General features: G+C 35.7%; 1 protein-coding gene across 2 annotated transcripts in view; it reads left to right on the forward strand.

Annotated features, from left to right (window-relative positions):
• Window positions 1–13,981, forward strand: part of GRIA4 (glutamate ionotropic receptor AMPA type subunit 4) — a 479,243-nt gene that overhangs the window by 414,185 nt on the left and 51,077 nt on the right. For both annotated transcript variants that reach the window (XM_064288864.1, XM_064288863.1), the window contains exons 10-12: window positions 3,844–4,050; window positions 10,478–10,848; window positions 12,764–12,962. In XM_064288864.1, coding sequence (XP_064144934.1) covers window positions 3,844–4,050; window positions 10,478–10,848; window positions 12,764–12,962 — 777 coding nt within the window. The remainder of the gene's footprint in view (window positions 1–3,843; window positions 4,051–10,477; window positions 10,849–12,763; window positions 12,963–13,981) is intronic.

Consider the following 13,981-nt stretch of genomic DNA (forward strand, 5'->3'; position numbering starts at 1 on the left):
ATGTTAACCCCAAAACTTAGTGTTAAATCTGCCCAAGTATGTAGAGGTTTAAAAGCTGTTTGTAGACAAATTATCAGATTAGGGGTAAGGCAAGGGGGGAGGTTGGAGTGTTGAGGATTTGCTACCCATTTGGATTTGACATGGAAGAACAGCAAAATGACACAGACTCCACGAAACTGGGTAGAGCTCCCTTCAAACCTCCCCAAGTGTGATCATATTTCTCTTACGCTGTGTGCACCACTCATCCCGAATTTTAATACTTGTTTGTGCTCCTGGTTGTGCAAGAAGTCTAGCTAAATTCCATATTAATCATCATCTTCAGCCAGCTGAACACTTTTTAGCCCTTTTTTGTAGGGGTGGGGGCTCAGGAAAACAAAGATCTATCTGATGTGGCTACAGCTGTCAAAAAAAGTGGGAGGGGGCAAGAAGACACTAAATATTTTTTTTGCTCATATACCTAAGTCTATTTCAGAAGAGATGACCTAGCACTGGTTAACATTTACTTTTCTTTTGAAGAGCTGAATCAGAATATCTTAATATAATTACTTTGCAGTGATTTTCCTATTGAGACACACCGTTAGGCCAGGAAATCTTTATATTATTGAGCACCTTCTATGTGCCAGACACTATGAGGAGAAATGGAAAGGTTTTATCTACATTGTTCACTCAAGATTTTCTATTCAGAATTTCATTCAAGAAAAAATGCAGAAATATATTTTTAATCTTGTCTCCTTTCTTGTTAAATCATATGAAATCTCAAATCATTGTACATATTGTGGAGAGATGCTATATTTTCCAAAATTTCTCAAATATTTCAAAACATAAGTTCAAATCCCAGCTCTGCCCCTTGCAAGCCCTGTGAAAATGAATAATTTGTTTAACCTCTTTGAGCCTTAATTTTTTCATCTGCAAAATAGGGAATGCCTACCTCAAGATGTCATTGTGAGAAGTAAATGAAAGGGTACAGGTAAAATATCTGAATCAGAGTAAGAGCTGAATAAATAATACCCATACCCATTGCTGTTGAGTCAATTCTGACTCATAGCAACCCCACAGGAGAGAGTGGAAGTGCCCCATAGAGTTTCCAAGGAGCGCCTGGTGGATTTGAGCTGCCCACCTTTTGGTTAGCAGCCGTAGCACTTAACCGCTATGCCATCAGCATTTCCAAATAAATAATAGCTATTATTATTTTTATTATTATTATTTTCACTAATATATGTTACTGTATTATTGTCCCTCTTCCCTCTTGCCCCTTTACCACTTTTACAAAGAATTTTCAGTGACTTTAATTGCAAGAGGATAAAGGGTATATTTTATTTACTTTTATCTCCTTAGCTCCTAGAAAAGTGCCTGGCACACAGTGGATGCTTAAAAAATGTTTGTTGATTAAACAAGAAGAATACAGCTTTATTATTCATTATCTAGTATAAAGAGAATTTAGCAAATTAAATGATCATACTAGCTTGAGGAACTTCTGCACACAGGCTAATAGGGTAATATGTATACTTAAAGGGTAAAATGCATAAGTATTCAAGTATTTCAGGCATTTTAAAATTGACCTTCAATATGAGTATCAAATGGAAACCTTACCTATACCACCTTTTAAAAAGTCTTAAACTTGTTATACTAATAGTTATAAATAAGTAATAGCTGTGCAGCCATTTCAATTAGAATGTCAAACATTTTCTAATACAGGGCTCTTGCTCTTTTGAACATGCTCTTCCATGTTTTAATTAGGCTATTTTTTAAAAAAAAGAGAAAATAAAAGAAATAGCTCATAATAACTACTAATATTTTATAGCATAAATTAGAAATTAACAATGCTTTGCAACAACTCATCAATTTTCATGATGTCATTTATAATTTACAAAACCCTTTATATTTGCAGAATGTTATAGGTGAACTAATACACAATTTTCATCTATTTAAAGGAGAGGCGATCAGTCGCCTTCAATTTATAAGCAGAGAAACTTTCATTACCCAAGTCCAGCGTTAAAATACTCATCAAATTCAAAGAAGAACGGGAGACTTTCAGTTCACTTGGCCATTTCAACCTAAGGCAGAATTTAAGAAGATAATATAGAGACCAAATCCTGGACAATGGCCACTGCAGAGTTACTCATTTAGGGCATCATTATAAGAAAACCTCATATCATGTAATTTACTGTTCTTATTAAGTTTTCAAAGTAGTTTCTACATTTACGAAGTACTTAAACTCAGAATTTGGATGAACTGCCACATTATGCAAAGTAGATTGTCTTCTAATCCAGCTCCCAAAAGCAAGTTCAACTTTTCCAATTAAGAATTTGCTGGAGAAAAAGAAAAGATATTTATGAGAGATTATTAAAAGTCTTTTATGGTACAATTATGAAATATAAACACATGCCATTGGTCTCAGTGATGCTATGGTCAGTGATGATCACTCCTGGTCTGCAAATGAAAGGGAAAACTCAGCCACAGCCTGGAGTTCTCTACCGATTAGCTATTCACCAAGCCTGTCTTTTGGTTGGTGGCTGTAGTTGCCATTTCTGAAATCAAGTGATTTTTTGCTAACATATCTCTTTAGTTGATGGCCTTTAAATGTTTTTGTTTTTGTTTTTTGGTGGGGGGTAGAATTCTTTGTATTTTTTTTTAACTGAGAGCTCTGCAATTGTTATTAGCCACCAGTAAATCTTTGCATTTTATTAGGACTTTTAAAATAATTTTTCATCATATTTTCTGTCTCCGTTGCTTAGAAAACTAAATGGAAACATCACTTGAAGTGTGTGCTTGTCACAACTGGAGAAAAATTATTAGTTTCCATTGGAGATGCATTTTATAATAGAATTCAAATTCGTGGAGCACAAAACCTACTTAAAGCCAAAATATCAGACAACACTAGGAAACCAAATTTAATGCAAATAAGTAACTATATAAGATTTTTCAACAATTAGTTCATTTATTCTTTGAACAATTATGTGGCAAGTTCCTGCTCGGAGAAAGGCGTCTTGCTAAAATGGTAGAGATCAAAGAAAAATGAGCTAGTCATTTTCCTAAAGGAGGTCACAGTCTAATGTGGCTAAACAAGATTCAGAATGTGGCCTTGAATGATTCTTTTCAATACATGAAGCTGGAACTACTGAATAGTCTTTTCTTTTGAGACTTTTTTTGAAATATTAATTTCATTGCCAAAGATTATAATTTATGCTTCCTAGACCCTGGTGGCGTAGTGGTTAAGTGCTAGGGCTGCTAACCAAAAGGTCGGCAGTTGGAATCCACCAGGCGCTCCTTGGAAACTCTATGGGGCAGTTCTACTCTGTCGCTATGAGTCGAAATTGACTCGATGGCAGTGGGTTTGGTGTTTGGTTTTGTAGACAACTATATATATATATTTTTTTTATTATTGGAAACACTGGTGGCATAGTGGTTAAGAGTTCAGCTGCTAACCAAAAGGTCGGCAGGTTGAATCCACCAGGCGCTCCTTGGAAACCCTGTGGGGCAGTTCTACCCTGTCCTACCGGGTCACTGTAATTGAGAATTGACTCTATGGCAAAGGGTTTAGACAACTATTAATGGACATTTTTCCTATCACAGACACAGTGATAGGTATATAATAATCACTCAACAGAAAATTATTTTAATTATTTCACTTTGAGTATCCAAGGTAAAAAAAAAATGTAATATGCTTCTAAGCATATTTACATTTTCATACGTTTTATTATTGATTTCTAGCCACACAAAGTCAGGATGTATATTACTACTAAATATAATCTTTTCAAATGCTGAAACTAAGAAATTACATAAAGGTTTTCAAATTGCATGTTTTATAATTTCTCCTTTACAGTTCTACTTCTCTCATTATAGGAATCCCCATATGTTATGTACAAGAAGAATCATGAAATGTTCGAAGGAAATGACAAGTATGAAGGATACTGTGTAGATTTGGCATCTGAAATTGCAAAACATATTGGTATCAAGTATAAAATTGCCATTGTCCCTGATGGAAAATATGGAGCAAGAGATGCAGACACAAAAATCTGGAATGGTATGGTAGGAGAGCTTGTTTATGGGGTAAGCAAATCAATTTATTGAAGAATTTACTTACGTAAACCTGAAACTTCTTTCCACGTGGGCACATATCGACGTTAAAATGTCCACTGCTGTTGGGTTTCTGTTTTGTTTTGTTTTAATTTGCAGCTACATTCAAAGAAACAGATACAGTAGTCAGATGTTTCTCTGTTACATTAATATTGCAATTTCCAAACAATGAGAGAAGTTGACAATCGGAATCGTCAACATCAGGGAAAAGATAAGAATTAAGAGTATGCTGTCCTCTTAAAAAAGCACTGACCTCAGGATCTCTCTGTTGACTAGTTTTTTTAGCTTGATGCTTCTCTGCCATAGGTATTTTGGCAACTACAAAATTAAATCCATTAGTAATTTGTTGTTCTATAATTGTAGAGACAGATTTCTTTCAATAGTACAAATATGGACATTATTTTAGCAAATTTATATTGTTATTTTTCATTACTTATAAATAGCTTTTCTGTAATTGGTGAATCAATCCCTACACAGGCAATACTTCAGAGTCTCTAAAATATTCACCAATATTTTTTAATGTGAGATTCTTACATTTCTGCTAAATGCAATAAATTTAAACTGTATGCAATACCATCATTTTAGCATATATAATAGGAAAACACAAAACATAGAATTTATTCCACAGCAGGCCTCGCATGAAAGTGTGCAATGCCCTTTTCTTATGTTCACCACATATTGAGTGTACACGTTCATAGCCGAGAGCAAATACAACGTAGACACTCCTGCCTGAATGAGAACAAGCTCGGTCTCCTTAGCTACCAGCACAAAGTGTCAAAATCACACTGACAGTTATCAAATACTTAATGATGGTGACAGCCTGTATGATATTTCAAAAGTCCAAAAGCCATACCTACAGCTCACAGTAAGCTCTATTCATTGAGTAGCCAATTAAAAATTAAGAGACACTTGAAATGTATTCTAAAATTTGCTATAAGCCAATCATGCTGAATTCATATGTCGCAAATTTCATCTTCAAAGCATACTCTGATTAATTCTCATAAGACCTCTTTAAAATGAGAAATTACACAGAGAGTCACCCTTTCTTGGGAAAGAATTAGGTAGAAAGATGTAGAATATAACTGAAGCCTACAGAGGGACCCACCTTCTGAGCCAGAGCCTCAATTCAGTAGTTCCATGATCCTGCGTCTTGCTTTTCAGACCATGAAGCGATGAACATGCATGGTACGGTACAGTTGCTCAAACCTCAGCAGAAAGAAGGTTGTTTGACATTATAAAGCAATTGGTTAGTTTTATATCCTTGCAAAAAAACTGCTGACTGGCTAGGTGACCCTAAATGAGGGGGGAAAAATGCAGTTTTAAAAAAGCAAAAGGTATTTTACTACAGACTTCATGGACAATTTCATATTGAGCTTTACTGTCTAATCTAAACTTTTAAGAGAAATAGTTTCTAAAACCTATGTTCCTTGGTAATATTTTAAACTTTTGATACAGTAAGAAAACTTTAAATGTGAACGTCATCCAAGCTGTGACAACTATAGCAATTCGTTTCCTTCAGAAAACACTATTGAGTATTTCATCTCAAAAAATCACACTTGAATTATCAAGTTATGGACAGTGTAACTAACCCAAGTGACTTTCTAGGATATGTGTCACACATCTCTCCTCTGTAGGAGAAATCCCTACCTACCCCATTGCAAATGTTCTGACCACATTTTATGGGAGGAGGGGTGAGTAAATAATGAAAGAAAAGAAAAGATTTGAGGAAAGAGTAGCATTATTAACAAAAAAAACATCCTATCAGTAATACACGTCACAGTAGCAGAAAGTCCTAAAGTCATGCAGTTCTCAGAAAGAAGACAATGTAGTGGTTATTAATGCTAAGTTATCACCCACTCAGCCAAGGTTTAAATGTAACAATCTCTGCCCCTTGAATTATCCACCTTTGTCACAAAAGAAATCTAATTCCACATCTCTTAAACACTTTTTACCAACCTGAGACTTTATATTCCGGCAGTCTGCTTCTGAAAAAATTAGCAGTGAAAACTTTATGACTAGCAGCAGAACATTATCTGATATAGTGCTGGAAAATGAGCCACCTCAGGTTGGATGGCACTCAAAGTACAACTGAGAAAGAGCTGCCTCCTCAAAGTAGAGTTGACCTCAATGACAAGGATGGAGTAAGCTTTCAGGATTTTCATTTGCTGATGTTTGTTGCACAACTCAAAATGAGAAGAAACAACTGCAAACATCCATTAATAATTGGAATGTATGAAATATGAATCTAGGAAAATTAGAAATCATCAAAAATGAAATAGAACTCATAAAAGATCCATATCCTAGGCATTAGTGAGCTTAAATGGACTAGTACTGGCCATTTTCAATCAGGAAATCATACGGTCTACTATACTGGGAATGACAAAATGAAGAGGAATGGCGTTGCATTCATCATCAAAAGGAACATTTCAAGACCTATTCCGGAGTACAATGCTGTCAGTGATAAGATAATATCCATACACCTGCAAGGAAGATCAGTTAATACAACTATTATTCAAATTTACATGCCAACAATAAGGCCAAAGATGAAGAAATTGAGGATTTTTACCAACTTTCCCATTGTGAAATTGATCAAACATGCAATCAAGATGCATCGATAATTACTGGTGACTAAATTCAAAAGTTGGAAGCAAAGAAGAAGGATTGGTAGTTGGAAAATATGGTCTTAGTGATAGACATGACTCTGGCAATCACATGATAGAACTTTGCAAGATCAATGACTTCTCCATTGCAAATACACTTTTCAACAACATAAATGGCAACTATACATGTGGGCCTCACCAGATGTAGTAATACAGAAATCAAATCAACTACATGGAAAGAATGATGTAAAAGCTAAATATCATCAGTCAGATCAAGGCCAGGGGCTGACTGTGAAACAGACCATCAATTGCTCATACGCGAGTTCAAGTTGAAGAAGAAGAAAATTAGAACAAGTCCACGAGAGCCAAAATACAACTTTGATTATATCCCACCTGAATTTAGAGACCATTTCAAGAATAGATTTGATACACTGAACACTGATGACCAAAGACCAGACAAGTTGTGGAATAACATCAAGGACATCATACATGAAGAAAATAAGAAGTCATTAAAAAGACGGGAAAGATCAAAAAGACAAAAATGGATGTCGGAAGAGATTCTGAAAATTGTTCTTGAACTTGGAGTAGCTAAAGGGAACAGAAGCAATGATGAAGTAAAAGAGATAAACAGAAGGTTTCAAAGGGCAGCTTGAGAAGACAAAGTATTATAATGAAATGTGCAAAGACCTGGTGTTAGAAAACCAAAAGGGATGAATCCACTCAGCATTTCTCAAACTGAAAAACTGAAGAAAAATTTAAGGCTTGAGTTGCAATACTGAAGGATTCTACAGGGAAAATATTCAACGACACAGGAAGCATCAAAAGAAGATGGATGGAATACACAGAGTCACTGTATCAAAAAGAACTGGTCTATGTTTAACCATTTCCAGAGTAGCATATGATTAAGAACTGATGGTATTGAAGGAAGAATTCCAAGTTGCACTGAAGGGAATGGTGAAAAACAAGGCTCCAGGAAATGACAGAATAGCAATTGAGATGTTTCAACAAACAGATGCAGCACTGGAAGTGTTCACTTGTCTATGCCAAGAAATTTGGAAGACAGCTACCTGGCCAACCAACTGGATGGTATCCATAGTCATGTCCATTCCAAAGAAAGGTGATGCAACAGAATTTGGAAACAAATGAACAATATCATTTAAAAAAAAAAAAAACCTGTTGCCATCGAGCCAATTCCAACTCATAGTGATCATAAACAAGCAAACTTTTCCTGGAGATCATTCAGGAGCATTTGCAGCAGTATATCAACAGGAAACTGCCAAAAACTCAAGCCAGATTCAGAAGAGGACATGGAATGAGGGATAGATATCATTGCCAATGTCAGCTGGATTTTGGCTGAAAGCAGAGACTACCAGAAAGATGTTTGCCTGTGTTTTATTGAGTATGCTAAGGCATTCGACTATGTGGATCATAAAAATCATGGATAACATTTTGAAGAATGGGAATTCCAGAACATTTAATTGTGCTCATGGGGACCCTGTACCTAGATCAAGAGATAGTCGTTAGAACAGAACAAATTGATGCTGCATGCTTTAAAGTCAGGAAAGGAGTGCGGGAGGGTTGTATCCTTTTACCATACCTATTCAATCTATATGTTGAGCAAATAATCTGAGAAGCTGGAGTATATGAAGAACACGGCATCAGGATTGGAGGAAGACTTATTAACAACCTTCGTTATGCAGATGACAAACCTTAGTTGCTGAAAGTGAAGAGGACTTGAAGCACTTACTGATGAAGATCAAAGATCACAGCCTTCAGGATTGTACTTCAACATAAAGACAACAAAACTCCTCACAACTGGACCAATAAGCAACATCGTGATAAACAGAGAAAAGATTGAGTTTGTCCAGGATTTCATTTTACTTGGATCCACAATCAACGCCCGTGGAAGCAGCAGTCAATAAATCAAATGATGCATTACGTTGGGCAAATCTGCTGCAAAAGACCACTTTAAAGGGTTGAAAAGCAAAGATGTCACTTTGAGGACTAAGGTGCACCTCACCCAAACCATGGCATTTTCAATCACCTCATATGCATGCGAAAGCTGGACAATGAATAAGAAAGACCAAAGAAGAATTGATGCTTTTGAATTATGGTGTTGGCGAAGAATATTGAATAAACTGTGGACTTCCAGAGGAATGAACAAATCTGTCTTGGAAGAAGTACAGCCAGAATGCTCCTTAGAAGCAAGGATTTCGAGACTTCGTGCCACAGGCTTTGGATATGTTTTCAGGAGGGACCAGTTCCTGGAGAAGGACATAGTGGGTCAACAAAAAAGAAGAATACCTTCAATGACATGGGTTGTCACAGTGGCTGCAACAATGTGCTCAAGCATAAAAATGATTGTGAGGATGGTGAAGGACCAGGCAGTTTTTCGTTCTGCTGTAGTTAGGGTTGGTATGAGTCGGAGCTGACTTGACAAGTTTACTCAAACTTGAAGGTGTATACAATCAATTCTCAGTCTCTCAATGGACAGCAGACAGCCGGCATGCTCTCTCCATCATACCCCTCCAGTTGCCCTCGTATCAAGCTGCTGACTGTAACATCAAATCAGGAGCTTGAGCGTTATTAAGAGTGAATGTGCAAATGGCAGCCTCTAGGTAAGAACATGTGTGTCTGATAGTGATTCTGATTCCGTTTTGAGTCAAAGTATTTTCCTCTTAAAATAAATAATTTTAAAAACACTCTTTTCTTTGTATGCTATGTGACAGTTCACAAATTTTTTCACAGTACTTTATTTCATTAGGTTATTGAGGTACCATGAGTTAATTGAAGAAGCGCAGGCTCAGATCCCCGAGCTGGCATGATAGGGAAAACTCACCTTTCTGAGCCTTAGTTCAGCACCTCTAAAAGAACAATGATAAACATAATATTGTTGTAGGATTAAATGAGAGGCAATTTAAAACAGATCAGGGTCAGGCACATAATCTCTCAATTAAGGCTTACTAAAGTTTTTTAAAGTTAATCTCACAATGACACCGAGAGGTAAATAGGATCGTCTTCATTTTGGAGAAATTAAAACCGTCTCAGAAAATTGAGCAAAATCACAAAACTAAGAAAACAGAAGCTGATAGCTTATGATCATAATATCTGAACATTGAATCTACCAAAATCTTTTTTTTTTTTAACTGCAAGTAGAAAATCAAAGTATGTGAATAGCAAGAAATAAATGCCAATTTCCACATTTTTGTGTGTGTGCTGAGTTGGAAAATATTGTCAAACAATAGTTTTATTTTATTATACAAACAGACTTTATAATTGGCTTTCTCATAACTGGAAAGGCATAAAAATGAAAAGACTGTTTTGAAATTTGCAATTCATAATAGTAAGGGGTAGCCAAGTAATGAATAAGTGGCAACTTTCCACATGAAAAAGAGAAAAGGCTGCAACGCAGCAGTTTTCCTGGCCAAGAAATTCAGAAATTCAGACGTATGGAAAGGCCGTTAAGTCTTCTCCTCTGGCCGCTTCCAAATTCTTGAACACTAACGTGGTTATTTGAGTTCAAGTTATTTTGCTTATGGCCACTTTTTCTCTGTTCCTCTTCCTCATATCTAATTACCAGCACCAATAAAAATGTTTTGTGTAATTTAAGTGATATATTTTATTATGAAAACAAATATACTGTTCTTTGTATTTATCATAGGCCTTATTCGTTGTTGGCAATCCAAAAAAAATGTAGAATGAATGCATAGTTGCTTAGGTTTGATTGGATTGATCCAGTTCTAATTCCTTCATGAAATTCCTTGACCTCTGTGCTTTCTCATGTGTCTTTTCTTTTATAGAAAGCAGAGATTGCTATTGCCCCTCTGACAATCACTTTGGTTCGAGAGGAGGTCATCGACTTCTCTAAGCCCTTCATGAGTCTGGGCATATCTATCATGATCAAAAAGCCTCAGAAATCTAAACCAGGAGTGTTTTCCTTCTTGGACCCTCTGGCCTATGAGATTTGGATGTGCATAGTCTTTGCCTACATTGGTGTCAGCGTGGTCTTGTTCCTAGTTAGTAGGTTTAGCCCATATGAGTGGCACACAGAAGAGCCAGAAGATGGAAAGGAGGGACCGAGCGACCAGCCTCCCAATGAGTTTGGCATCTTTAACAGCCTCTGGTTTTCCCTGGGTGCTTTTATGCAGCAAGGATGTGACATTTCACCCAGGTTAGTTTCTAAATACTCAAGTTCTTCACCAATTCCCTAGTAAATCTGCATGTTGTGCAGACCATTTCTCTACATATTCTTTCCTGGAAGGCAGAGAATTCTTTGAAATGCCAAAAAACTTGTAATTCCCAGATTAACGTACGTATATTCGTACTCCATTTCTTCCAAGTTAGCACAAAATGGGATACATTATAAAGATTAACTTTTCCAATAAATATGTAACTTATGCAACCCATCAGAACTCTCAGAATTATTTAGTATTAATCTTTCATTCAGTGGTTTGACAGATGGAAACTAAAACCTAAATTATAAGAACAGGAATTCATTTTCATTTCATCTCCTTTTCAGAAGCAAGCATTGCTAGTGTGGCTCATTTTTTAAAATTAATGTTGATTTTCATCCCATATATCTTGGAGATTTCTGCCACAGAGTCTGTATAGTAGGTACCATGTATGCATTGTTTTATATAACAACTCATGAACAAGCTGTCAGTGGGCAAAGAACCAGCAATTTTAACACTATGTGAGTTGTTTTACAAAAAGATTTTTCCGTATCTGAGGAATCAGGGCTCCCTTCCTTTGGATGCCACCAAGACGTTACTCAGTTATGTTTGCAAAAAGGCAGCCGATCTCCTGTTGCAAGAGAAAAATGACACATTTCTCCCATAGAGAAACTAGCTGAAGGACGAAGAAGCAAAGTATTGAATTTAATAATTGAATTTCATTATTCACAAATATATGGATTTTTTTTTTTTGTGAAAGGTATGCTTTCTCAAAAAGAGAGATTTTGGGCACAATGCCATTTGTGTTCCTTAAGACCCAGGAAAACTATAAATGTGCTTAAATTTCCAATACGTTAAAAAAGTCAATCAACAACTTTTTATTAATGAAGTGAGAAAAAAGTCAAAGCAAATCAAGTAATGGTTTTTAAGAGCCAGGATTAAGCAAATAGTAAGTTCAAACCAATAGATGGCACTTATATAATAAAGGTGAAGGGAACTTTTTAAATTTGAGAATGCTGTGGAAATTTTTTTTTAATGATTCCTCAAATGAAAAAGAATTGGACGCAGGAATTTTAAATTGTTTGATAGTCAATGCGGAAGATCGATTATCCATGTCCTAGATTTTTCATTCAGCTCATTCTCACTTTTCACCTGCACTTGTACTCATCCACATACCCTTGACAGCCAGAGAAAAGGTGATGAGAGAAAAATGTTATACCAGTACATGTAAAGATGCCTTAGGACACAGCCCATCCTCCAGTAAGATCAGAAATGGTATATGATACCAAAAACAATTCTGAACTACAGTCACTTTGAGACAAGCCCTAGAGCCTCTTATCGCCCAGCCCTACGTTGGCATATGCCCATCCATCCTGGCAGGGCTCTGAGTGAAGGTAAAAATAGGCTCTATCCTTCAGTCTCAAAAAGGCACCTACCAACTTGTATCAAATTGGAGACTCTAGCCATTGTTAAGATGCATCACTATTATATATGCCCCTAAGAAAGAAACAAAGCTGCCAATTAAACCGTGGTACCGTGCTCCCCTCTGTCATCAACTGTAAGCTGCATCCTAATTTCAGAGATGCTAAAATACGATGGGGAAGGGTATCAATGGATTTAAGTGTGTATTTCTCTTCAATAACCAAAGGAAACACATTAAGGTTTCACATTTCTACCAATTAAAAAAGAAAAAGAAAATTTGTCCATATTTTCAGTAGCACATTACCTATAGCAGAAAAGACATCATATTGTTCAGAAATACTACAGTCATTCTTGAATACTCTTATCAGAAAATAAAACAATACTTGGCAATTGTTATTTTAAAACATACGTGATGTGTTGATGGTATTCCTTTTCATTCAGCAGTATGTTGGTTAGAGAAAGGAAAACGTGCATTATCTTATCCATGTTTAGATCCCTCTCAGGTCGAATTGTTGGAGGTGTTTGGTGGTTCTTTACACTCATCATTATATCATCTTATACTGCTAACCTCGCTGCTTTCCTGACCGTTGAGCGAATGGTCTCCCCCATAGAAAGTGCGGAAGACCTGGCCAAACAGACAGAAATTGCCTATGGAACCCTGGATTCAGGATCAACAAAGGAATTCTTTAGGGTAAGTTAAGGGAGAAACTAACAAAGATATCTTCATAATTTTGAGATTCAGGCAATTTTGCAATTATATCATGGGCTGTAGCTATTATAGGTTTTGCAAACACAATGTTGACTATTACGTATAATACTCATACTTTAACTTAGATTTTATAATCAATTTAATTTTTAAAAGCTAATTGATTCATTCATTTGTAAGAGGGACCAGTGCAAAGGAATAGTAACAATGAAAATGTAATTAGAATAACTTTATAATATATCAAAAAATTCCAATGTTAGTAATGCTACCATGATACTGAATCTAGCAAGACTTATATATACCTTTGGGCTAAAACGATGCAAGACTTTAAGTTGAGTAGATTTAACTTGCGGCATTTGAAATCCAAATCATTAATTGCAGGTTATACTGCCTATGTGAGTTACATTATTCTATAATCTATTCTATAACAATTGATTTTAAACCAACATACTTGCCTTCTCACAAGATAATGGCAGCAAGGCTATTAAGTTTTGGATGCCATTATAAGACACTGTATAGTATTTAGTTTGCACTGATTTCTCTGCTTTTGCAGATAAAATTGTTCAAACTGGTGAAATTGGACTTCATGTATGGATGATTACTTTAACTCACCATCAGAATTACAGATTCTTTGTTTAGTTGTTTGTTCCATTGTGTAGATGAATCTTTTGATCAGTGAACTCTCTCCTCTCGTTCTGCTTACATCCAGAGATACACATTTGGTAATATCTGATCAGAAAGATAGGGCTCATTTTGTGACTTCAGAAGCAAGAAATAAGTAAGAGTGATATGTTCAGAACTATTTAACGAGGCTATAATGAACACATTTTATATTTCATTTCAGTTGTCTGAAGATTGATATATATAATATTTTAGGAGATAAGATACATTTTTCTATTTCCTAAGATTTTATGTCAAAGTAATAATAGTTCTTTTTGTTTATGCTTATAAACACTACTTGAGAAATTAGATTATAATTTTAAATGTATATATTTTTAATTTTC

Source organism: Loxodonta africana, chromosome 7 (assembly GCF_030014295.1).
Source record: "Loxodonta africana isolate mLoxAfr1 chromosome 7, mLoxAfr1.hap2, whole genome shotgun sequence".
NCBI lineage: Eukaryota > Metazoa > Chordata > Mammalia > Proboscidea > Elephantidae > Loxodonta > Loxodonta africana.